Below are 27189 nucleotides of genomic sequence, written 5' to 3' on the forward strand. Positions count from 1 at the left end.
GTCTCTTGTCCCTTCATTCCCTCCTGCCTAGGTTCGCCGCCCTCGTTGATGTCCTGCAGGTCGGGACATTTATTGTTTTAAATATTTATTTTTTAGTTTTCGGCGGACACAACATCTTTGTATGTGGTGCTGAGGATTGAACCGGGGCCGCATGCATGCCAGGCGAGCGCACTACCTCCTGAGCCACATCCCCAGCCCACTACAGAATGCTCATTTTCAATGTCTCATTGTGGACCCATAACAGATTATGCACTGGCATTCTGGACTGCACTTGGACAGCACTGACTTGGGCACTGAGAGAAGGACTCCAGCTATGCAGAGCCTCTCAGGAGACTTTCAGAGGCACGAGGCTCTCACACCCCCATTCCCTACTGTGGGTACTTCTGGCTACCTGGTCAGTCAGCTCCAAAAGCCCAGGCCAGACACATTGGTCTAACTTATTGCTGACCCTTCCCCTCCCACTGCAGTCTTCAGGGCCTTCCTGATTTTTTTTTTTAATCAGTGTGATTTCTTCTTGTATTTAATTTTCTCCATATTTCATTGGTGCATTCAGTTGTACATAATAGTGGGATTCATTGCACATATTTGTATAGGCACTCATGTACATGGCTTTTCAAGTGTCCTCCGGCCAGGTGTGGTGGTGCATGCCTGTAATTCCGGCTACTGGGAAGACTTAAACAGGAGGATAGCAAGTTCCAGGCCAGCAACTTAGGGTAGACCCTGTCTCAACATAAAATTTCAAGAACTGGGGATATAGCTCAGTGGTAAAGCACCCCTGGGTTCAATCCCCAGTACCAAAAAATTAAAAAAAAAAAAAAAAAGTGTCCCTGGTGTGGCCAGAAAGGTGGTGCCTGATAACCACAGGGAACCCTGAGGCAGGGAATGGGGTAAGTCGAACTGAGAGGGAAGCACGGAGTAGAGATGCACCTTCTTTTGTTTCTAATTCCACATAAAGTTGGCCAAACATCACTTCCTTCTGGAAGTCATCCTGGGCCTGCACTTGCCAAGAAGTCCTTGTCTGTGCCTCCCATTGTGGCACAGGCCTCCCTATATTTGTTTGGATACTTTTTTTTTAATATTTATTTTTTAGCTGTTGTTGGACACAATACCTTTATTTATTTTTTTGTGGTGCTGAGGACCGAACCCAGGGCCTCAAACGTGCTAGGCAAGCGCTGTACCGCTGAGCCACAACCCCAGCCCCTATTTGTTCAGATAGTTGACCTAGTAAGAAAGTGGTGCCTCTTCCTTGGGGGTGGGAGGCAGGTGTGAGGATGTGGCATGTGCCTCTGCTCTCAAGTCTGGCTGAATTTCAGGCCCTGCCTTCCCCTCTGGGTGCTCCTGTTCAGGGTACCATCTGCACACCAGGAGTCATGGCCTTAATGCATGGAGCTCCAAATTCATCTCTGCCAGGCTGTGGGGGACTGGAGAGTGGCAACTGAACTGAGACCATCATATCATGAATAGAGGTGTCTCTACCTTGCTGAGCAAGAGAAAATACTCTGAGCCTTTAAAACTCTAGATACCTGGGCTTCAATTTTAGAAATTCTGCCTCCAAAGCCCTGATGAGGGTCCTGAGTCTCTGTATTTTGAAAATATACCATGTTATCCTGATGCCCAGCTGGGATCTGGTCAATAAGTGCCAATTAGCGGTGACTATGCTTGTAGACTGACAATGTGTCTATGGAAGGAGATACAGGGAGGACAACTGGGGGACCTCAGAGGGAAGAGTCACTTTTTCTTGTACATCTTCATACTGATTGGACTTTTTTTTTAGTACTGTGGATTGAGACCTGGGGTGCTCTACTGCTGTTACACCCCCTTTTTACTTTTTGATATAGGATCTCACTAAATTGCCCAGGCTGGCCTCAAATTTGTAATCTTCCTGCCTCAGCTGCTGGGATTACAGGCGGGCGCCACCAAGCCGACTCTGATTGGATTTTTACTTAAAAAAAAAAGAAAGAAAAAATCTGGAGGATTGATGATCTGCAAACCCTACGCCTCCCACTAGGTGGGGCAGGGAGGGGCAGTGAAATGCAGAGCGTGGACCAGAGGAAGAAAGAACTGCAGAGCACAAATCCTGCCTCCAGAGGGCAGCAGCCTCCCAGAGCCCACTGATGGCACCTGGGTGAGACAGTACCCAGGGCTGCCAGATGTAAAGGTTTTTCAAGAGAAGCCTGAAGTCATATTTTCACATTAAATCGTCAAATGATTTAATAAATGAAAAAGCATGGGAGAAATGCAATTTGCCTTTGGACCAAAATTGGTTGCAGGCCACCAGCTTGTGCCTTTGGAACTAGGATTCCATTAAGAATTGGGCATCTCCAAGGACAGTCTGCAAACCAAGGCAGAGTCATCCTTTGTTTAGAAAACTGAGTTGACTCCCATGGGTCCACACAAGACAAAGACAAAGTAGGTGGCCTCAAGTGGACCAGGGAGTCACCACTCAATTATTTAATTTGACACATATAATAACCTTCACCCATAAGCCAGGTTCAGAGTGGGAGATTTAATGGTGAATGTGTCAGGCAATCCCTTGCTCTTGAGGACCCTGCATCTAGCTGGAGACACACACCTGAAACAATTAATTGCATAATTAGTGAATCAGATTTGTGATACGTAAGCAGCTACTGTATAGCAAGGAGATTAAAAATCTGTGTCTGATTTGAATTTACCACTTTGAGCAAACAACTAATCTGACCCAGTTACCTCATTTCTCACCTGTGAAATGGGCATGATAATCTCAGTGGGTTGTTTAGGGAATTCAATTAGATCATGAAAATAATTAGAGCTTCAGCCCTTAAGTACACAGCTGTACAGCAGAAAAGAGAAGCTAGGCTTAGCATGGAGAGTCCTCACCAACCCCATATCCCAGTCAGTACTGGGGCTTTTGCCAATGAGGGAAAACAGGGGCCACAGAGGGTGGAAGCCCTATACTTATAGAGGGGCCCAGTCTTCCTCTCACTGACAGTTCGATCACTCCTGCTTATTTCTTTTTCTTTTAATATTCTTAAGTTTTAGGTGAACACAATATATTTTACATTTGTGTGGTGCTGAGGATCGAACCCAGTGCCTCGTGCATGCTCGGTGAGCACTCTACCACTGAGCCATAGCCCCAGCCACTCCTGTTTGTTTCTTCTTCTCTTGGATCAAACTCACTTTCTCAGTAGGATTTGGTGGCCAAGGCCAGGGAAGATAGGACTCCTGGCCATGCTGGAAGGTGGCTAGATCTTTTCAGTTATGAGCAAAAGCTTCTCCACTGACGTTGCTGAGTTTTGGAGCCCATCAAATCCTATGAAGACGTTTTTACAATCTAAGTGCTTTCATATACAAAGTCAGTCAGAAAACCTTTCCTGTGCCCCTCAAATGAAGAATACCAACTTCTACTGGCAGAGACAGGGACAGCCACAGGGACTCTTGGGACCTTCTATTTCACCTGGGCAGAGGCAGGTGTCAAGAGACTTTGCTCACCAGTGATGTTTCTGGATCCTGGTGGCTCAGCTCAGCACAATCCTCAGCATGTGACATGGCCCCTACCACAGAGGGTCTGCAATCTGACTAAGTAGAGAAGCTGGGTGCAGTGATATGTGCCTGTAATCCAAGTCACTATGGAGGCTGAGATTGGAGGATCACAAATTCAAGGCTATCCTGGGCAACAAGTGAGACCCCATCTCAAAATAACGAAATATCCGGGTAGAGAACCCACACAGTCTTGATTTTGGAAGGAAACTTCTAGGGTACCTACTCTAGCCTCTGCCCAAAGGGGGAATCACTTCTATAAGCCTGTCCTTCATCACTTACTTCTAAATGAGTCACATTTAACAGTGATTCAAAAACTGAATTTGCAGTAAGGTAAAACCCTCATCTGAAATGACAGATTTACCTAGGAAGAACAATCACTGAAAATCAAAACTCTCCTTTGGAAAATATGAGTTGGGCATGGGAGCCACACCCATAATCCTATACTCCAGAGGCTGAGGCAGGAAGATGCCAAGTTTGAGGCCAACCTCAGCAACTTAGCGAGACTGTCTCAAAATGAAAAACAAAAAGGGATAGGAATGTAGCTCGATGGTTGAGAACCCCTGGGTTCAATCCCAAGTACCAAAAATGAAAAATATATAAAAAAATAAAAGTGCTAGGGGTGGAGACAGGACTTCTCTTCAAGGTATGCCAGAATAATGAGATGATCTTCAACTGCCTTCTTGAGGTGGTGGTACTGGCAGTTTGGGGCTTTATATTGATGACTGAGTCTGGTGTGCAGGTCTGGGGTAGTTAGGAATTATTCGGGGAAACAGAGGGTGCCAAGCTGCCTGATCTCCCCCTCCAGCAGCACCCCTTCCTGTCTAGGGCCTGGAGTAAGACTGCCTGGCTCAGACTCCCTTACTAGCTTTGGATGGTGGGCAAGCTGCAGAACCATCCTTAACCTGTTTACGTCTCTGCACAGTGAAGACCATTTATGTAACACCACCTGCTCAATAAACAGTAGCTCTGATGCTGGCACTGTCTTTCCCAGTCAGCTGTGAGTGGCTTATTTCTCCTCCTCTGGATTCTGGTGCTCAGCAGCTTATGTCCAAGCTCCTCAATACACTGTCAGTCACATCTGCCCCTCCAGAGGATTGAGAATGTAGCTCAGTGGCAGAGTACTTGCCTAGCATGACCCTCGTGCCTCATCAGTGCTGCTCCAACAGCTTCCCACCGCGTAGAGAGCATCTGCTCTTATCCAATTATCTGCCTACCTTAAAATGTTTATTGTCCCTGTGTTCTGAAGTCTTCAAATGACCTCCACAGCTTAGGACAAAGGCATGGAAGAGAGCCTGCCATGAGCCATTAACTGTGCTGGCTCTCTGTGCATGCTGCATTGGCGTGCTTACTAAGTGTTTTTTTTTTGTTTGTTTGTTTGTTTTTTTAAAGGATCTTTTAATTGCAACATATTTCAATTTTACTCTGTGGATAGCATTGGAGGACTCAGACTTCTATTCTGGAGCTACTAATCTGAAACAAGTCATTTCCCTTTTTTTTTGAGAGAGAATTTTTTTAGTTTTCGGCGGACACAACATATTTGTTTGTATGTGGTGCTGAGGATCGAACCCGGGCCGCACACATGCCAGGCAAGCATGCTACCACTTGAGCCACATCCCCAGCCCTTACTAAGTGTTTTAAGAGTTAAGTGCTTTCTCGGGATTTGAATTTTCAAGGGTCTAGCTCAAACCCCTTTTCTCCTGAGCTTCCCAGACTGCTCAAGGCCCCTGTGCTTACTGCTTTTACTGAGCACTTGAGCACATGTGGTTAAGCCATGAATATGGTCCACATCACTCTCAGGTGTTTTGCAATTTTCCTCGCCTTCACCTGTAAGCACGGGATGTGCTGGAATCCACCTCATCTTCCCAACCCTAGCATATGGCCCAAGGTAGAGCATTCTGGGGTCTTGTTAAGTGCTGATTCAAGGACCTTCTTCACATCTCTCAAACCTCTCTTCCATGGAGCCTATGCAATCACAAGGTTCAAGTACTTCAAATTCCTCCTTTGGGTCCTCTTTATACTATATTCCCATCTGCTCAGAACTGCCTTATTACAGGCATGTACCTGCAATCCCAGCAACGCAGGAGGCTGAGGCAGGAGGATTGCAAGTTCAAGGCATCTTAGCAATCTGATGAGACTGTGTCTCAAAAAATAAAAAGGGCCAGGGACTTAGCTCAGTGGTATATAGTGCCCCTGCGTTCAATCCCCAGATTGAGGAATATAATAGTCCTAGTATGAAAATATCAGGAAGGGACAAGCATCGTTTTCCACTGAAGATGAAAGGAATGGACGGGCTGGGGATGTGGCTCTAGCGGTAGCGCGCTCGCCTGGCATGCGTGTGGCCCGGGTTTGATCCTCAGACCACATACAAACAAAGATGTTGTGTCCGCCGAAAACTAAAAAAAAAATAAATATTAAAAATTAAAAAAAAAAAAAAAGAAAGGAATGGAGTCTGCTCCACGGTGACAGGCCCCAGGCTGTAGTCAATCTATACTGGCCTTATAAGGTCAGTCTGAGATAAGTGCTGTCACAAGGCTGGCGTGCCCATGTAGAGGCAGACTCCTGAGGATGAGAGAAAGGGCACTCAGGCCTGGGAGAAGACATGACATTCCCAGGGCATTGGGAGTTCACACAGCTCAGTGACAAGCATTCACACAGTATGTAAGGCTTCAGGTTAGAGTCCCAGTACCTGAAAAAACAAAAACAAGACTCCAGAGTTCATGGGTAGCCATTACTCGCCTCCCCCTAAGTCAAATGTGAAGAATCTCACAGTGCAGCATAAGGAACCTAACCCAACCTTCTTTTCTGATCTCAAGACTAAGTACTAAGGTTAGGGGTGAAATAAAAAGGCCAGGGGTAGGCTACATCCCCTTCTGTTCCCTGTGACATCACTGTCATGAGGTTGAGGCTTAGAACTACCTTCTGACAGTAAGCCAGGGCACCATGGGCTTGGCTGTAACTAGCTGAAGGACCGTCCTTCAGGCCCATTTTGACTGGTCTTTGCTTTCTTCTATGTCCTGAGTATCCTATTGCCATTTGTATGACACCTGATATTATTACTCCAAATTCCTGCTGTCTTTCTACTCTATTCCCATCTGTTCAGAACTAATGCCTTATGCAGATCCTGTAGGCTCGATTCACCCATGTGAACCTTGAGAATCAATCCTATATGCCAGAGACAGGATCCAAAGATGAACAATGCCAAGGCCCTGTACACCAGCCTCACCTTTGCCTTGTGTCTTCTTTATTACTGCTCAAAACTTGTCACACATTAAAAATACACTCGATCTTGTTTCTGTTCTAGACGGCCTACCTTTTTTTTAAACCTTTGTTTTACCTTTAGGTGGATACAATATTTTTATAGGGTGCTAAGGACTGAACCCAGTACCTCATGCATGCTAGGCAAACACTACCACTGAGCCACAACCCCAGCCCCACCCCACCATAACTCTTTATATATATTAACTTTCTTCCAAACTCCTATTATCATTTTAGTCTCAAAGTCAAGGCACACAAAAATTACATAATCATTTCCAATTCAAAAGTATAAACTGAGATCATTTATTAGCCTCTGGATGAAAATAGTAATTGCTATTTATAATAAGCCTAACTATATACTCAACAGTTCTAAGTGTGTTCTTTCTGTACACACATACCACATTCATTCAATTCTAACACGGGAGGTAGGCCATTATTATTCTCACAAATAAGTTTGGACCCAAATCAAGATCAAGCCAGAGCTACAGGAGCACACAGATTAGTACATCTCAGTAGTCTTCCCGGAAACATTTTTTGCTGTAGTATAAGAAGCAAATATTCATTTGCAATTAAGGCTATTTCCCAAATAGGAACCTAGGACAGCAGCCAGAGGCTTTCCCTGAATTGAGAGGCAGTATGCTAACAATGGTATTTATGGCCTCTGAGTACAAGATGAATTATCTTCCAATCTCAACCATGTCATATACTACTCCAGAATATAATTAATGTTCCTTTAATCATTTCACAAGAGTTGTTCCAGCAGCACAAAAAGTGTCATTAGTATCCTGTCGATTTATCACTCTATGGAAGGAAAGTATTACGTTGCACCCCCAACTAATACTGAGCAAACCAACCATCAAATATCCTAAGATCTTAAGATCCCCTCTAAACTATTCTCTAGAAACACCACTTGTACCTTTAAATTGCCTTTTTAACAGGGATAGAGAAACAAAAAACTGTTTGTTTGCAAATAAACATCTGAAAGAATATAGTCACAGCTGATCTGGGCTGAGGCAGCAACACAAAGTGATGATTGTGGAAGAAGACAATGCAAACTGCCTCCGAAGCAAGAAACCCAGGGCAGAGCTTGCAGTGATGTACATGCTGGGTGTTTCCACCAGCCCAAAGCCCCATCTGAACAGTAAATTAGGAGGGTCTCTACAGCTTGATAATTACCTGAACAGAAAGAAGCAACAGCCACCAACAGCACTGTGCAGTTTTATTAACCATTCAAGTACAGTAGCATCTGGTAAGATTGGGACAGAATTGGGATTGAAAAGTGAACAGATATTCAGCATCTAACAATTTGAAAGAAGCCACTACATACTCTTCACAAACATGTTTTCACAGAGCCAATACAGTACTAGCCATTAACCCAGTACACCAAGTGCACTGAAGTAGAAAAGATGCAACAATAAAAATAGCTACATTAAAAAGACCAACACTTTAGAAAAAGATTAAAACACTTTCAGTTTCTCCCCTTTATCCCCTAAAACAACATCTTACAGTCTGGATCTACCTATACAGTCCTACATTAGCTTCTAGAATATTTGTCAGGAGGGAAAAAATAAAATGACACTGGCCAGTACAGTCTTTGGATATTTAGGAAGGGGAAGGGGAGAAAGTCAGTTCTCAGAACAAATTAGTCAGCTTCAGTTTCATCAGCAGGGTCTTTGGATTCTTTGTTCTTCCGCACTTCTTCAATGTGCTTATCCTGTGAAGAAATTGCATATAATCATCATCAGTTGAATGAAAAGTCCAGTTAAACTACAGCCCACCCCATAGGCTCAGTAAACAGCCTGTGGAACTCAACAAATACGAGGTTCTAGGACATCATCTTAAATCTCCTGGGTCACTTGTGAAGCCTAATAGCTAAGCCTTCTACTGCGCTTCCAAGGAATGTCCAATTATGCTGGAAATTTACTCAATGTCTTATCTTTTTATTCTTTTCTTTATATTACTGGGGATAGAACCCAGGGCCCTCACACATGCTAGACAAACCCTCTATCACTGATATATCTCCCAGCCCCATCTAAGCACTTCTCTCATTTACTATGTTATGCTCCCAAATTCAGGCCACAAAGGACACCTAACATTTTTTAGTCAAGGCAATTAATTCATGCCAATTCTTTGGTGCGTCAAACGGCAAGCTCTTAACCACTCAACAAAGAAACCAACCTTCTCTCGCAAACGCTCCAGTTTGGCAGCCATTTGTGCCTCTCGGTTCTCTTTGTTAGCTTCCATTTTGTGGGTCAGTTTCTCTTCCGCCATTTTACTGAAGTTGTTGTTTTCTTCTATTGCTTTCTGAAGCACTTCTTTCTCATGCTCTCGTTTCTCAGCAAGCTGCTTCAAGACCTCAGCTTCATGAGACTGGAAAAAAGTTTAACAGGCTAGACTCTGACATGTCTTTGGCATTAATTAAAATTATAAAAATCATGTCAGATAAGATCAAAGAGGCAGAAAATAGGGTCCCTTAAACAATACTGAAGTTCTGACATGTTATCCTTATCATTAAAAATAATGTGAAAATCTTTTTTCCTGTAGTTTTTTAACTGGTCATTATAGTTGTACATTCATCTTCTTTTTCTAGTACTTTTATTTGTTTTAGAAAATTGCTCATACTTGTTCAAAAATTTCTTGCCCAATTATTTCTCGTTTCTTTTCTGGTAACTAGGGACTGAACTCAGGGGTGCTTTGCCACTGAGTCCTATCCCCAGCCATCTCCTCACCTTTTGGAGACAGGACCTCACTAAGTTACCAAGGCTGGCTTTGAACTAGCTATCCTCCTGCCTCAGCCTCCAGAGTTGCTGGGATTATAGGCATGCATCACCACACCCTGTCGCCATTGTAAGAAAACCCTGATTAAGATTTATTGCTTAATGTTATCCAAATGACTTGAGTAATACCCTTAGGAATGGCACTTTATTGTAAAGGATTTTGGTTAAACTTTAAAGGCTATCCAAAAGAAAACTAGTTCATTATAAAAATTTTAGCCCTAACTGATATACACATTCAGATGTGTTTGGAAACACTGACTCGCAGGGCATAGCTACAGAGATATGCCACTGGTTCTGTTAATTTGCTTCTGCAATATCCTAATCATGATGATAGGAGTTTCATTACATTTAGGTGGTTATTGTATAAAGCACAAGCTAATGACCACAGGGTCTGGTGATTCTTAAAAATCTTCCCTTGGTCCAGCCTCCAGTCATACTGCTTCCTCCTAACTCCATGAACTCATAGAATAGCAGGCAGAAGATGACGCATCAATGTAAACATTGTCACTCTTCCTGGAGAACGGATTCCCAGCACTAACAGTGGGTCATTATCCACATAGAATGTGGCACTGAAAGAAAGTTATAAGGCACAGGCTCCACCTATTTAAAAAGGGTCATATATGTGTGTGTATGCATGCTTGATTTCATATCACACTATCAGAGCTAGGCTAGGGTGGATTCCTACTTCACCTTTGTTTCCCTTGCAGTGCCAGGGACTGAAGCTAGAGTCTTGAACATGCTAGGCAAATACTCTACCACTGGGTCACATTCTCAGTCACCTTCACCTTTTTGTACCTTTGATTCCCCCAACCTTAATAAAATTAAATCTACTTACCCCAATTAGTTTTTGGGAAAGGAAAGACTAAATAATCAGAATAAATTAATAGAATAATTCTAATGGGAAGAAATACACCAAAATATTAACAGAGGTCATTTCTAGGAAATAGCATAATGAATACTTTTAATTTCCAAAATTGTTTCCTAATTTTTCTTACAACTATGTTAGTATTTGATTTTTTCTGATTAGCTCTTTTAAAAGATGGCTACTTTATATGCTTACATAAGAGAAAAGCTTACCACAATACCAGTTGAGCAACACATCCACATCACTAGCAATTTTAAATGTTTTTACTGTATAGCTATAAAAAATAAAACTACAAAGAATCATCTGCCAACAAATGTTATATTTTTCAGAGGAAGCACAAGTAATATAAGCATCCTATAAAACAGAACTCAGCTAGAATTCTGGCCCCAACACTGGGTGTAGGACTTCAGGAAAATGACTTAGCGTTCCTGAGTCTATTTTCTAATCTCCATTATCTGAGACAATACCTACCCTGTAGAGTCATTGTATTAAAGGGGAAAAACATAGAAGCTGGCATATAATAAGAGCCCAATAAATGACGGCTGTTATTTTCCTCCACTATTGACATATATAATTTTCACAGTTAAAATTATAGTGCAGCTACAATTGTTTTCTTCCCGTTATGGAAACAAAACTGATTTGCCCCTTCACATTAATAAACATCCTGTTTTCTGTGAGCTGTGATGTTTACCTTGCGTCTTTCTTCTGCAGCTTCTAATTTCTTCTGAATTTCCTCCAGGGAAAGATCCTTCTTCTTTGGAGGGGAAAGGGGGAAATCTGGGACCGATTCTTTTGACCGAGGACTGAGAATCAGCTCAAAAGCCTGGCCTGAGGCACGCTTCTCCAGTTCTTTCACCTGAATATCTGGAGTTGATCATATTTATGATAATTCAGAAAAATGGGATTCTCCTATTCTAATAAATGGTTCCATAATTTCTAAAAACCAAGCCAATTTAATGAAAAGAATTAGGGTTGGCGAAGATGTGTTTGTAGGCAAGTAATTACTTAAATACCATCTCCCAGAAAAATAAAGCTCAACATCTTTGGATTAATAAACTCCATTTTGAGGAATTAGTATTTGACAATCATTTTAATGAACAAAAGAAAGACTTGCACAAACTCCACAATTTTGCTTTGGACCAAGCCAAATCCTCTAATTATGAAACAATTATGAGCTCTCAGTACATTCAAGTGATAATCATTTTTTCTTTTAAATTATTCTCCTATTCAGAAAGTGGGTTTGTAATAAAACCAAAACAAGTGCCAGATTAAAATCTTAAGACCTAAGCTACCTCCTATTCTATAATCATAAACCCATCAAAATTTCAGCTTTTCTGAATAGATTACCTACCAGAAGAAGCCATGGTGAATAGAAGACAAGAGACTGGCAGTGTATTCTACACAATCCACTGGTAAGGAAAGCCCTGAAAATGATTTTCAAAAGCATGCAATCAATTTCTTTGCATTTCTGTATGTCATCAATACAAAGGGACCTCAAATCACATCTACATAAATTGATGTCAGAAAAATCACTGTGTAATTATGTACATCATTAACCAAGAAAGAAAATTATCAAGGTTTCTGAAAATTACTGAAACATATTGGGAAAGCTGAATAAAATAACACTGATTGCAAAAGATTAAGTTAACTGACCTTGATTATTCAAAAAAATAAAAATAAGAATTAGGTAAGTTACAAGGTTGAAGGATCCCTCCCCACCCCCCCAAAAAACTAAATTTTTTTCGCCCAAACCATGAGAAGATATTCCAGATTCAATTCAACAGTGAGATCGGAGCCATCTTAATACTGCCTACAACTCATTGTGCAAATGAAATACCCACCCCTGCTTTGTCTGGTCTGCCATGGTGGATAACAAGACGCCCAAGCTAACGTTAACCAATTATGTTCAACTCCTATTGTTCTTAAGGTTTAAGCTCCTTGCCCAACAGTGAGCAAATTAAGTTTTGTGAACCTTTAGGTTTTAATATTTCTTGCCTATGTAAAATTTAAAAAAAATGCATTTGTCGGTTTTTTTTTTTTTTAAGATCACGATACTTGGAGATCTCGGGCTAGTACTGAAAACCTAGGATTACAGGTTCCCAACACACAAAAATTGAAATCTGCGACAGCGATTTCTACAGAGCTTTAGACAGCACCGGACCCGGGATGGGCGTGTCCCTGGCCAGGGCGAGCAGAGAGGGCAGGCTGCCCCCGGCCAATCAAAGCACGCCCTGAGCTCCGGCCCCTGGCCCCGCCCACTTCCTCCCCGCGCCTTTTCGAATCTCCGCGAACTCTCTACACTGCGGAGCCCGCGCGCGTGGGAAGGGGAGGGAGAGGCGGAGCCAACGGTCCTATCCGGGTAACTCCGCCCCTCCCGAACTCGCCCCGCGCGGACGCCCCCCCCTCAACTCCCGCCAAAAACACCGCCAAGCCGCCGCTGCAGCTTGGCGGGTGGGGCGGGCACAGGGAACTGGCCGCCGGGTAGCTCCGCCGTCCGCTGCCTATCTCCTCCCGTCACCTCAATTCCCAAACAGCAGTATCCCAGAACTGTTTGCGGTCCCCTTCCGCGGGGATCGGCGAGCCATTCTGGGCGAGTCTCCCAACCACGGGAGAGGGCAACAGCGGGGAGGCGGCGCGGTCCCAGCCGCCTGCAGCCTGGACCTAGGGCTGCTGCTCTCCAGGGGCGCGCCCTACTCCTTCAGACAATAGGGACCCCACAAAAGACGCATACACAAGGCGAGGGAAAGGGGAGGCAGACGAGGGCCCACGCCCCCTATTGTCTCCACGACGGCACCCCGAGACTGACGACCAGAGTTCTCCCAGCTGGCCGCGCCCCTTCCCCACGACAGCCGCGCCCCCAGGGAGTGGGGACAAAGCCGGGGCTCCGCCCGAGCCACACACAAAGCGGAGCGACCCCCGCCCGCCAGCCCCTCGGGGGCCCGCGGCCACGCCCGCTGCCCTCCCCGGGGCTGCTGCCACAGCTTGACCGCTCCTGCCCGCTGCGTTTCTCAAAACTGCCCCCAACCCGCCACCCCTGGCCCTATTGAGAACCCAAGACCCACCTGCTCGGTCCGAGCCGCCTGGCCACACTGAGCACCAACAGACCTGGGCGCGCACAAAAGCGCCAAACAGCGGCACGTGACCTACCCGCGGGGCTACGCATTGGCTGAGCGCAGCGGCACGTGCCGACCCCTCCCCACTACCCGAGTGGGCTCCGCCCCCTCTGGACCCGGAGCACCTCGGGAAGTGTAGTCCAAGCCAACTGGGCACGAGGACAATGCGGAGGTGGGAGTGCTTGGGGGTCTCCCCAGGTGTGAGCCAGCGGCTAGGGCGCGGTCTCACCGGGAAAGAGGCCGTTGGCGCGGCGACCAGGACAAAGTCAGAGCTGGCTTTGCATCTCTGGGGAAAGGGTAGGGTGGGGCGGGGCGGAGGTAAGGGGGTCCCGCCCTACCTCTTAAACCTTGGCTGCCTGGACTCTTCCTCGTTTGAGCCACTTACCCTGGTTCTTCCCGGTGCCAGCACCTAAACAGAGTAACGTCCCTTCTGGTGCCCCACCCCGCACCGTTGCCTAAGATGCCTGAGTCCTTGTGATAGGACAATGTCACTCCACTTCCCTGCATAGCCCCCTGCCCTTTAGCGTCCTACTTCTGGATACCCGCGTGCTACCTGTATTATGACATCATTATAGTCTCTAACCCACCCAGTGCTAACGGGTCACGGGCGGGCGTGGCTCTTCCCTCACTGTGTGCTTCCTCCCTAGTGTCCTCAGCCTCTCGAGCTGGTGACCAGGGACCCCATGCAGGAAAGCGTGAGGCTCTGGAATTTGATATCCTCTGGTCTAACAAAGCCACTGGGCTCAAATGCAGACTCCATCTGCTCTGCCAACCCTTCACCATGATAGGGAAGGAAGACCAGTAGCAGTTCTAGATACACCGACTGCAGCTAAGTGTTGCTTTTGTTCTTGGAGCACGTGCTCGTCAGAGCAGTGCAGTGCTCTTTTTAAGAATGAAAACAAAAGGAACCTCAAGGTCACTGTTCCTCTGGCCTGGATAGATCAGAATCACAGCAGAGGCACAGAGGAAATTGGTTTGACCCTGACTTGTCTTAAAATGACTGACCTCCCCTTCCCCACAAAATGAGAAAAATAAATAAGTGAAATGCTCATGGTTCCAGATCTCCTCTCCCACTCCCCTGACCAAGACTCTAGTGACGGTGTATCAAGGCATATGCTTTGAGAGCCTGATGAAACAAAGGGCACCTTCATTTTATTAATGGAATTAATGTTCCCAAACCAAGAAACACATTTGACCAACTCTCTGGAAATAACAGTCTTAATTTAAAAAGGCTCCATAACTAGTTAGTCACTAGGGACGTGCCAGAGATAAAACAATTAATAGGTGTTGGGGACAATGAAAACTGAATCATACAGGCAGCAAATATCACACAAAGCAAACAATTAGCAACTCGCTGTTGCCTGAAATATGCTGGTTGCAGCATTTTCTCCAACAATCGCCCTTGTGTGGGGTCTGCCTCCCCCCAGCTAGTCTAAGTGGCTTTTGCCCAGCATGCAAGCGGGGACCAGGAATGATTCATATTCTGAACCCAGAAAAGCTTCTTTCAGGAACTTAGCCTCAGAACGGCCAGGTGCTTCCATCTGTCAGTTTTCTGAGCAGAATCTTAAAAAAAAAAAAAAAAGGAGCCAAGCTAAGACCTTGCTGAAAAATGACTTAGACACCACAAATGAGCAAGAGTTCCAATGCCAAGAGGTCTGTTACCCCCTGAACTAACCTTTTATCTTGAAGTCTTTGTATTTGATCTGTAAGTCTGCATAGGAAAGTCACGCCCATTTGATGCATTTTTAAAAATAGAAGAAATTGCCAGATGAAAAGCTTACTTTTCTGACTACTAATGTTGTGACAGGAAAAAAATTAATCTTTCAAAACACTGATTATTTTAAAGCACTTACACCATTTCACCCCACCTTTTCTTTCTCCCTGGAGCAGATGTCTATTTCCATGGAAACCACAGCTAGGATTGTAGATGTTAGAACTCATATAGATTTTTAATTTTTTTTTTTTGTTGTTGTTGTTCTTATTAATAATGCCACTTGGCTTCTGGGTTTGTTGTTAGATACCTGGTCTTGCCAGTCTCTGTGAGGAGGATTTCTTGAAATCCTCATTGCTGCTTGGGATCAGAAGGGGATGGGTTAAAAATTCCTCTAGAATGATCTGTTGAATAGAAAAGTCTTTGTGAGCAGGGCGTGGTATAGGCACGCCTATAATCTCAGCTACTCTGAAGGCTGAGGCAGGAGGATCATAAATTCAAGGCCAGCCTGGGCAATTTAGGGGGATCCTCTCTCAACATAAAAAGGACTGGGATGTAGCTCTATTGTGGGCTTTTATGAGTTTTCATCTACGTTCGCTGGTATAGAAAGGGCTTTCAACTCTAAGGTGAGAAAAAATAGCGTTGAGACTTTACTTTGGAGAGGGGCAGAATCTCCCTTCTTGAAGACTTCCTAAAACTAACTTCAAGATCCCCTCCCTCTTGCAGAGGCAGCAAGGAGTTAACATTCCCGTCCTGAAACTGTCTATCTTTGCCCATGAGAACTATTTTTGCTTCTGCTCAGATGGTTTGGTCGGATTGTTACGAAGCTGGCTGTGACTATGGATTAGCACAAAGTGAAGTCGAGATATGGCAGCCATCCAGATTATTTGATCTGTGTAGACAGCCAAAGGAGGGCACTTCAGGCTTCAAAGTCCAGAAGGGATGTCTACACTGATGAAACGAGCAGGGCTGTTGTCAGATCTTCTCTGTTCCCAGAGAGACGGCAGGCTTTGTTCTTTGTTGGTTCTGAGGCTGCCGGGTTGTCTCCCACATAGGCGCCCAGTTCTACTGCTGCTTATGGGGCCTGTCCTTGGCCTAGGGTGTTGTGGGAGAGGTTTTCTTATTGTCTCAGCCTCTTTCTTCCCTTTGTCCCTGGTCCTCAGGCTCCGTGCTCTCATACTCACTTCCTGCCTTCTCTTTTCTAAACCTGTGAATCTGCAATTTCACATGCCCCGCCCCTCACTAGACCATTAGATCCTAGGGTGCAGGGACACTGTCTTTGCCTTGGTGTCCTGAGTGACCAGCACTGGGCCTGGCCCAGGATGGGGACTTGGATGTTCACAGCCCTCTTATCCTCTGCTTGTCTCCCATGATAGTAGATCCCTCCAATATGGGGTGAGGGGTGTATAATGAGGGTTTGAGTTAATGTACCTGAAATTAAGACAGGAATTTGGGAATACAGAAAAAGAAAGGTAAACTGAGTCTCAAAACAGAAGTGGCCACAAGCTTGACTGTTGGAATGCCGGAAATGAATCTTTGAAATGCAAAACAAGCACCTTGGGCAACCCAGGCCATGACTTTAGTTGGAAGCCCCCTAGGCCTGTGCCCTTGACCTATGCCCTTGCCTATAAAAACAGGAGGGCAATGTGCCAGCCCTAGAAAAACTGGTGTGAAATTGTGTAATTCCACCCTGACTCCTCCTCTAGCTCAGCCCCTCTTTGGCATTGTCCCTATGTAAATATTAACACCCCGGACCAACCGGCTGTTGTTTCTTCCTCTGGAGAAGCTGGCCTACCTTCTCCCTTGAAGGTGCGTCTGCTTTCCTTTTCTGCCTGTGTCTCTGACTGGTGCTTACTGAAATTCTGTTCTGTCTCTTTGGCCAAGAACCTTGGTGACTTGTCCTGAGTTGAGGCCGCACTCTCTGGGAACTCCTCTGATAACAAAAGCACTGAGCATAACGCCTGGCATCTTGTACCTGCTGTACCCTTAAACATCAATGATAGAGAACTTTCTTGTCTGCTAGAGATTATTGAATGAAGGAATGACTATTATACTTCCACCCTTTGGTAGGAGTGGTAGTTGCTAGGTAATTCTTTCCGTGAGGTGTTTTATTTTAAAAAATATTTTTTACAGGGCTGTGGCTGTAGCTCAGTGGTAGAGTGCTTGTCTAGCATGTATGAGGTACTGGGTTCGATCCTCCGCAACACATAAAAATAGATAAAATAAAGGTATTGTGTCCATCTACATACACACACACACACACACACACACACACATATATTTTTCCCCACAGTGCTGAGGCTCGAATCCAGGACCTCATGAAGCAAGCACTTCACCTCTGAGCTATAGTCCCAACCCTATTTTATATTTTGGCGCTGGGGATTGAACCTAGGGCCAGGAGCATGCTGACAGCATGTTTTACCACTGAGCTACATCCCCAGCCTCCTTATGGGGTATTTAGTTTAATCAATCAATGAACTAGTTAATTCTTTTGCAGGCCTGAGGATCAAACCCAGGGCCTCTCACATGCCAAGAAATTGGACTACCACTGAGCTACATCTCCAGCCCCCCATGTGGTATTTTAAAAAACTCCATCAATTCAACATTTTGAATAGATAACCCATTTATATGGTTTTAAAATAAAGTATAAAAATCCTCTTCCCTTCTCTATCCCTATCTGTTAAGTTCTTTACCTGTCTCTCTTTCACCAAAATCATTTTTACCAGTTTCTGGTGTACCCCCATGTTTCTTCTTTTTTTAAATGGATCATTTATTTATTTATTTATTTATTTATATGCCGTGCTGAGGACCGAACCCAGGACCTCACCCATGCCAGGCAAGTGTTCTACCACTGAGCCACAACTCAAGCCCCACCATGTTTGTTAATGTGTAGATATGTACTCTTGCCCTCCATTCCTTCCATAAATAATTAATGCTAGCCTACTGTAACTGTTCCATGTTTAGCAGTTTTCACTTAAGGGTACACGTCAGGGGTCTTTTCCCAGTTCATGTCCTTGATCTGGTGTCCACAACATGAAACATTCTAAGATCTTGTTAGCCAGAGCTCTGTCCATCCCTCTTAGTTTATTCCCAACTGTTGGCTGTTTCAAACAATGCTATAATGGATGGTCTTATACACATGGCATTTCCCTCGTGAGTGAGTGAGTGTATCTGCAAGATTTATTCCTAGAAGTGGTATTTCAGGGTCAAAGGGCAGACCCATTTGTAATTTGGATAGTACCAAATTGCCTTCCACAGAAGTGGTACCAACTGAACACTCAGCATGTGGCATTTCAATTCATTATCTCAATTCATTCAAAAATGGTTTGAAAGGCTTTGTCTCCAGAAATTTCAGGCATTAGGGAAAAACAGGGGGAGGACCGGAAATCCCAGGAAAGACGTGCCTGTCAATTCTGAGTGTATTAATAACTCCTATAAATACTTCACTAGCAGCAGCTGATTTCAGAACAGCTCTGGCTCCTGTACTGTGGAGCTTGCTGTGGAGGGATCTGTGGGTGTGCCACCAGGAGGCAAGAAGCTTTTTGAAGGCAGGGTCTTTTCCCTCTCTGTATCCCATTCCTGTCCCCCTGATGCCTGACACAATGCCTGGCATAAATTTTTTTTTTTTTTTTTTTTGTGTGTGTGTGTGTGATGGGGATTGAACCCAGTAGTGCTTAACCATGGAGCCATATCCCCAGCCCATTTTATTTTTTTATTTAGAGACAGGGTCTTGCTAAGTTGCTTAGGGTCTCACTAAATGGTTTAGGCTGGCTTTGAACTTGCGATCCCCTTGCCTCAGCCTCCCAAGCCATTGGGATTGCAGGCATGAACAACTGCACTTGACTGGCATAAATCTTAATTAATTCTAAGATTTATTTCTTTCCACATTTTTCTATTTTTGAAATCAGTTTGGCCTCATCATCAGTAAATAGCATATCTTAAGTATTGACAACACTTTTCTTAGCAGGACATAAATTAATGGTATGACTTCAAATCAATGGCATTTTTAAGTCAAATGAACTGTGGACAAGTGCACACTATAAATGTGTGAGTGGCATGGAGCCAACACTCCATGTTCTAACCCTCATCCCTCTAACGCAAGGCTGCGCCTTCTTTAATGATTCCTTTTATGGGATGATTCTCCATTTTCCTCTTGGGTTCCTCCTCTCTGCTGAATGCTAAAACCACATTTTCAACTGCCTAAGGAATTTCTCCTCATGAGCACCCTGTAAGGCCCTCAAACCCCTTGTGATACTCAGTGAACTAACATCTTCCCAACAACCCACATCTGGGATTCCCAATCCAGCTAGATGGCTCCACTAGACTGTCACCCTCCAGGCTTAAACCTTCATGCAGATTCTAGTCTCCACTCTGTCATCTGAAGCCTCTGATGGTAGAATCTTAGCATTTTCTAGCAGAACGGAACCTTTTAAATAATAATAGCTAACATACTTCTAGAATGTTTAGCACACAGCTAAACACTCCATGCATATGAATGCATTTGATCCTCATGACAATCTTAGAAGACTGTAAAGATAAGGAAGCAAATGTGACCAACTGTCCTTGTTCCCCCAAGACTGAAGGGTTTTCCCAGGATGAGGGACTTTCAGTGCTAAAACAGAGAAAGTCTCAGGCAATCCTGGATGAACTGATCACCCTAAAGAAACTGAATCACAGAGACTGTACCTTCTTGACACATTTCAAATGTAGTCCTTGCGTGAGGCTCTGTACTGTAGAAGGCTGCACCCTGAATTCCTCCAGTGTGCCCCCCACAAATATATGGAGTTCCCTGGGGCCAAGGAGGTGAGCCCACTGGAACTTGGGCACCCTGTCCAGACCACCTGCTGGGTACCCAGGGCTCCAGAATTCCCTTGCCAAAATGGCCCAAGTCTACTTTCAGCATCTGCACTAGCGCTCTCCCTGGGCGCATCCTCTCAGGGCAAACTTCCTGCCTGTGCCCAGAGCTGGTGATTCACAGTGGGCTGGTGAGTGCCAGGGGGGCAGGAATGGGAAGACCAGGGAGCAGATAGCTCTACTCAAAACCTGGCGTTTTAGGCTATCATGAAGGAGAGAACGTGTATTAAAAAAAAAAAAAAAAAAACTGTTTGTGACTCTGACACTTAGTAAGATGGTGTCAGGGCTTCCCTTATATACTCCTGCCCAGGTCTGCAGACATTAGCATCGGCTGGACTGCAGAGATGAGATTGCTGGTCCAGTGGGGGAGTGGCACAGCTTTGACAGTCTGGTTTCGACTCTGTGCTCTATTTACATTTATTATATTTAAATTATATTTATGTTTTTTTCATTGGTGCTCTGCTTTCTTTGGCTAGCCCTGTTACTTCACAGATGCATGAGGAAGACTTGAGCACTTTAGGCATTTGCCCAAGGTCCGGTGGCTACTGGCTACTACATGTCAGATCCTCCTGCCTCAGCTTTCCAAGTCACTGGAATTACAGGCTTTCTGGGATTACAGGCAGGTACCACCCGCTCTTGGCAACTCTTTCATTTTTTCCCCCCCTGCAGAACTGGGGCTCAAACCCAGGGCCCAGTGCATGCTAAGCAAATGCTTCACCACCGTGCTACATCCCTAGCCCCAAACGCTTTGATTCTTGATACATCTGAAGATCTGTCTTCTCAAAGAGGGATGGTGATAGGGAAGGACTAAAAGAACAGAAGTGCCAGGCATGATGGCTTACGCCTGTATTCTCAGCTACTGGGGAGGCCGAAGCAGGAGAATTGCAAATTCAAGGCGTCGGGGAAATTTAACAAGACCCTGTCTCAAAATTTAAAAAATTAAAATGGACTTGGGGTGTCACTCAGTGATGAAGCACTGGTATTCAATTCCTAAGTTCAATTCTTAGTATTACCAAAAAAAAAAAAAAAGATGAACAGAATAATGAAATCTGTCATTGTTGAACTTAGCAACGAAATAGATCTCTTTTGTTTTTTTTACTTTTTTTATTAGTCCATTTATAGTTATATGTAATACTGGGGTCCACTTTTACATAATTATCCATGCGTAGAATATAATTTGCTCCATTTCAGTTTCCAGTATTTCCTTCTTTCCTCCCCCTCCCCCATTCCCCTTCCCTGTTCTATTGGTCTTCCTTGTATTTATTTATATTTTTTTCATTGGTGCTTTATAGATGTTCATAAAGGTGAAATTCACTGTGGTATATTCATATATACACACAGCATGACTTGGTCAATCTCATCCTGTAGTTCCTCCCTTTTCCTGGCCCTCTTCCCTCCCTCTCTTATTCCTTTACTCCACTGATTTCTCTTCTATATTCATGGGATACCCTTCTTCTCCCCTACCCTCTTATTTTGCTCAAGCTTCTGCATATTAAGAGAAAATATTTGACCCTTAACTTTCTAAGTCTGGCCTACATCACTTAGCATGATGACCTCCATTTCCATCCATTTATCAGCAAATGCCATAATTTTGTTCTTCTTTTTTTATATAATTTTAATATTTATTTTTTTAGTTTTCGGCGGACACAACATCTTTATTTGTATGTGGTGCTGAGGATCGTACCCGGGCCGCACGCATGCCAGGCGAGCGCGCTATGGCTTGAGCCATATCCCCAGCCCCTTTGTTCTTCTTTATGGCTGAGTAAAACTCCATTGTGTATATAATACCATGTTTTCTTTACCTATTCATCTGTTGATGGACCTGGGCTGGATCTATAACTTGGCTATTGGGAATCATGCTGCTATAAACATTGATGTGCCTGTCTCTGTAGTATGCTGATTTTAATTCTTTTGGATAAATACCAGTGAGTGGAATAACTGGGTCATCTGGTGGTTCCATTCCTAGTCTTTTGAGGAATCTAAGAGTAGATCATAATGCATGAGATTCTTGCTAGAAGAGGTGTTGAGACAAAAATTTGCCAGTCAGCCATCAGGAACATTGACCTAGATTCTCGGATTAGAAGGGAGATGGCTGAATTGACTTCCTTTCCTGCCTTAACATTCTTTTTCTTTTTGCAGCAGATAATAGGGATAAGCTGGGGGTTGGGTACTGGGGATTGAACCCAGGGGTGCTTTACCACTGAGCTGCCCCTTTTATTCTTCATTTGAGATGGTGTCTTGCTGAATTGCTCAAACTTGAGATCCTCCTACTTCAGCCTCCAGAGCCTCTGAGACTACAGGTATGCGCCATTCCAGCACCAGGCCTTTTTCATTCTTTAGTATTTTGCAGTGGTGGGGATGGAAGCCAGAGCAGGGCCTCGTGAATGCTAGGCCAGTGCTCTACCACTGAGCTAGATCATGGGTCCTAGGATTCTTTTTTTAATAATATGGAGAAAGGTTTGTGATGCACTAAAAAAAATGAAGAAAGGACACCCAACTGTGTCCACTTATGAGTTCAACTAGGAACAAAATATAGTGGAGCCAATGCACCAAAATATTATTTTGGAGGGTAAAGAACAGTTGAATTTGATATTCTCCTTTATACTATTCTGGATTTTCTCAACTCCTTAAAACGAGCATGTGTTACTTTTTTTAATGTATTACTTTTACTAATGACAAAAAAAAAAAAAAAAAAAAACTACAGCTGAGCTGGGGAACTAGCTCATGGCAGACCACTTGCCTAGTATATCTGAGGCCCTGGGAGAGGATTAGATTTTTTAAAAAAATTGCATTTTTCCCATTATGTCCTCCTATCTTAGGGACCCCTGCCCTCATTCTCGCTACCCCCAAACTCCTCACCTGCCAGGTTTCAGCTTCCTCAAAGGCCACATACCTATATGTCCCAGTGTTTTGCCGACACCAACTGTCTTAGTTCAGGCTTCTGTAATAGAATACCACAGGCATGGGGCGGCTTAAACAATAAACATTATTTCTTACAGTCCTGGAGGCTGGGAAGTCCATCAAGGTAGGAGCAGCCCCAGTGTCTGGTGAGGGCATACTTCCTGGTTTGCAAATGGTCATCTTTTCCTATCCTCTCACAGCTGAAAGCAGAGAGAGAGAGAGAGAGAGAGCCCACTTCTCCTCCATTTTTTACATTTTTTATAATTGCACTAACCCCATTCATTTTTTATGTATCACTTTTACTAATGACAAAACAAAAAAAAAACACAAACTACAGCTGCACCCTCATGACCTCATTACCTTCCAAAGACCCCACCTCCATATACCATATACCTTAAAGATGAGTAGGCTTCAACATATGCATTTAGAAGGGACACAACATTCAGGCCATAGACCCAACCCTCAGCCTTGAGTCCCTGGGTTTCTATCTACACCGAAATTCTTTCCTTGCCAGGCGCGATGGCACACATCAGTAGTCCCTGCGACTCAGGAAGCTGAGGCAGAAGGATCGCAATTTTAAGGCCAGCCTGGGCAATTAAATGAGACCCTGCATTGAAAAAAAAAAAAAAAGTGTGTTGGGGGCAGGGATGAAGCTCTGTAGTAGAGCTTTTTTAAAAGGATTATGTGGTAGCGGTATTATAATTATCCTTATAGGTGTCTGTCCCCCTCGCTGGAGAGTAAGCTCCTTGAGGGTAGGAGTCTGTACAACTTGTCTTTGTATCTCTACTACACCATGAACAAACACTCAGCAAGTGTCAAATTGTTCCATTTTTGGCCACAAAATGACATTTAGGGCTTAAGGTGAGACAGCTCATCTGAGTGTATGTTCTGAAGTCTAGTCTCTTGCAAATTCAAAAGTACTATTCCAGTGCTATTTATTCTTTTTTTAAAAAAATGTGGTTTTATGGGGTTGGGGTTGTGGCTCTGTGGTAGAGCGCATACCTAGCACCGGTGAGGCACTGGGTTCACTCCTCAGCACCACATAAAGGTGAATAAATTAAATAAAGGTATTGTGTCCACTTTAAAAAAAAAAGAAGAAGAAGAAAAAGAAGAAAGAAAGAAATGAGTTTTATTTGTTCTAAGCTTTAATTTTCAATCTCATTTCCAGAGAGTTGCCATGACAGTTCATGGAGTCCCCACATACCCTTTACCCAGCTTTCTCTAATATTTACGCCTTACATAATCATGGTACATTTATCTAAACTACAACATCAACATCGGTACCATGCTATTAACTAAATGGCTGACTTTAATAGGATCCCCCATTTTCCCACTGGGATCCTTTTGTGTTCCAGGAGCTAACCCAGGATACCAAGTTGCACAGAGCATCTTGTCTTCTTAGCTGGTAATGAGGTAGCTGGGGTGATTGCTGTCTAGTGTCTTCTCCAGCTAGCTTTTTCCAAATAATCAAAATGCAAGCAGCTGTGGGGTATAGCTCTCCTACTCTCCTTGGACTTCTGGGGCTTCAAATGGGTCATTTCTTCCTCCTCCATGGAGCTAGGAGGATGATTTTCATAGTCTGTTTATTGAATGGGCTCTTGTGGGCCTAAAAATGGGGGAATTACCAGTTTCTTTAGATTCGTTAAATTTCTGGGCCATTCTGTCGCACATGTTTCCACGGCCTGGCAGGAAAGCGTGTTCCCAGTCTCTTGCAAGGAAGGCTTCCAAGGGACTGGCATTATCAACAATCTTAGCAATTCAGTGAGAAGAGAGGTTACAGCTGTCACAGGAAGTTTAAGGGGAGGCTGCTGAAATCGCACCCCTTCCAGGCGGGGTGAAAGTCTACACTGAATGAAATTCAAGCCAGGAACATGGGGTGGTTGTGATGTCAAGTGGGGGAGGATGGATGCCCCGCAAGAGGGAAGACAGGAGGGAAACAAACAGATGTGTCATTGGAACTCGGGGTTTATTTGGGGAGCTCAGGGTTTATTTGGGGAGCTCGGGGTTTTTCTGGCTAAATAGACGGCAAGAGCTGTGGCAGCACGGTCCTTGCACCCATCACTAGGCAGCGTCCCCACCCTCCACTGGATGACCACAGCAGCCTTCTCATTGGTCTTCAGGCCTCCCCTCCCTCCAGTCCGTCCCAGCCCTGGTACTTGCCAACTCGAATCCCTCAGGAGGACCCAGGGGAAGCCTTCGCCCTGGAGGAGACTGGGGCAAATGGTAGAGGAAAGCCCCCATCTAAGCTAGAGGAGGAAGATGAGTTACTTTTCTGTGTCTTTCTTAGCAAAGTTGTCACAAACTGGGTGGCCTGAATAAATTCAGTGTCTCACTGCTCTGGGGCTGCAAGTCTGAGATGGTGATGTTAGAGGCTGGCTCCTGAGAGCTGTGAGGGAGGGTCTATTCCATGCTTCTCTTTTGGCTTCTGGTAGCCCCAACCAGTCCTTGGCCTGGTCTTCCCTCTGGGTGCCTCTGTCTTTGGGCACACATTTCCCATTTTTATAAGGACACCATCTTACTGGATTAGCGCCCAACTCCATGACCTCATTTTGATCGATCATCTGCAAAGACTCAATTTGCACATAAGGTCACACTCACAGGTGAAGGAGGGCTAGGATTTCAACATCTTTTTAGGGGACACAAGTCACTCCATAACAGAGGGCTCTGCTCAGCTCTGGCTAATGGCTGACCTACAACAATATGACTACAGAAACTGGAATTTAGGACTTTTCATGTCATCTCCTGACTTTTATTTTATTTATTTTTTTTTAGTTTTCGTCGAACACAACATCTTTGTTTATATGGTGCTGAGGATCGAACCCGGGCCGCACGTATGCCAGGCCAGCGCGCTACTGCTTGAGCACATCCCAGCCCATCTCCTGACTTTTAAATAAATATAAATTAACTTGTTTAATATCATGAGCTGAAAGTAAGTCAGACTTGGCTCTACTCATACCACGGGGGTCTCCCTAAGTTCTGAGCCTGACTTTGCACTTCACCCGGCACCTGTGGGGTTAAAGGACAACTTAGCATGGCACATAAGGCCTTCCACAGGCCAGTTCTTGCCCACCTCCCCAGAGTCTTTTCCCACTGCCCCTGCTGTGCCCCTACCAGGTGCAACCCTGTGAAAAGTCCTGCCCTCCTACCGTGGCCAGGTCACTGCACACTGTGCGCCTCTGTGCTTTGTGCTCCCCTCCACCTGCCCTTCACACCTTCTCCGCTCTAGTCTCTAGGAACTCCTGGTCACCTCACAAGTGCCCTCTCATTGCCACCCTTCTCTGAAGCCTTCCCTGACCACACCCCATCAGAGTTAACCTCTTCCTTCCCAGGCCTCTGAACACCCCACATTTCCCTAGGATGGCATTTAATCTATTTGCTATTATTTGATTACCTCCTTTCTGGACCATGAGCTCCCTGAGGGCAGAGACTGTCAATCTGGAACACCTAGCACAGACCCTGACACACTCTGCAGGGCACCCAATCATGTACCGTGGGGGGCCCAGGGAAGCATCCTGTGGAGTCCCTGTCCTCAAGGCCCTTACAATTCAGCTGGTTCATAAGTACACAGCAAAGAAAAGGTGAAAGATATTGGAGAGGTGGCAACAGGCAAAAGGAGTGGTCCCTGGGGCCTACAGTGTTCAATGCATCCTCATTTGGGAACGAAAAGATCCTGTTTGGTGGCCTGAGAGAGCCCTGCTTTTGTGCAAAGAAAGATCAAGATAACCTGGTAAGTCCTCCCAGGAACAGGGAGTCGGTGTACTGTTTGCTCACAGCGAGGTCCACTGGGTGCTCATTGTAAGATGAGAAAGTGGGGTGAGGAGAAGAGAGCAGGGACATAGAGGGAGAGGAGGAGGAGGGGCAGAAGTATGTGTACCTCTGGCACTTCCCCGTCATGCGCCAGTTTCCTCTCTACCAGGTCTTTCCCAGCAGTGTGCACCTGCGCTGCAACTCACTGTACCTTACAACCTCTGCGTCTCCTCCTCCCCTTCAGAGCCCCCATTTTTTGCTGTCCGTTGTAACAGAGCTCTCTGTCTCCGACTCCTCCCCGCCCTTTCTCTTTAAACTCTGTTTGTACACTTGGGCTTGCCAAGTTCTGCAGACACAGCTTGTGTCAAGATCACCCATGAGATTTATCTTATTGACTCCAATGCCAATTTCAAGTTCTCATTGTCTTTGCCCCAGCTGACCTTGAAC

At 44.8% G+C, this 27189-nt stretch overlaps 1 protein-coding gene across 1 annotated transcript; it reads right to left on the reverse strand.

Annotated features, from left to right (window-relative positions):
* Positions 1-7972: 7972 nt before the first annotated feature.
* Positions 7973-13533, reverse strand: Stmn1 (stathmin 1). Its single transcript, XM_027937641.2, has 5 exons — positions 13479-13533; positions 11768-11840; positions 11108-11280; positions 8953-9144; positions 7973-8488 (listed from the first exon to the last, which is right to left on the reverse strand). Exons 2-5 carry the CDS (start codon positions 11778-11780, stop codon positions 8417-8419), a joined length of 450 nt encoding a protein of 149 aa, XP_027793442.1. The 5' UTR covers positions 11781-11840; positions 13479-13533; the 3' UTR covers positions 7973-8416.
* Positions 13534-27189: the final 13656 nt, after the last annotated feature.

The sequence above is a fragment of the Marmota flaviventris genome, chromosome 10 (assembly GCF_047511675.1).
Source record: "Marmota flaviventris isolate mMarFla1 chromosome 10, mMarFla1.hap1, whole genome shotgun sequence".
NCBI classification, from domain to species: Eukaryota; Metazoa; Chordata; class Mammalia; order Rodentia; family Sciuridae; genus Marmota; species Marmota flaviventris.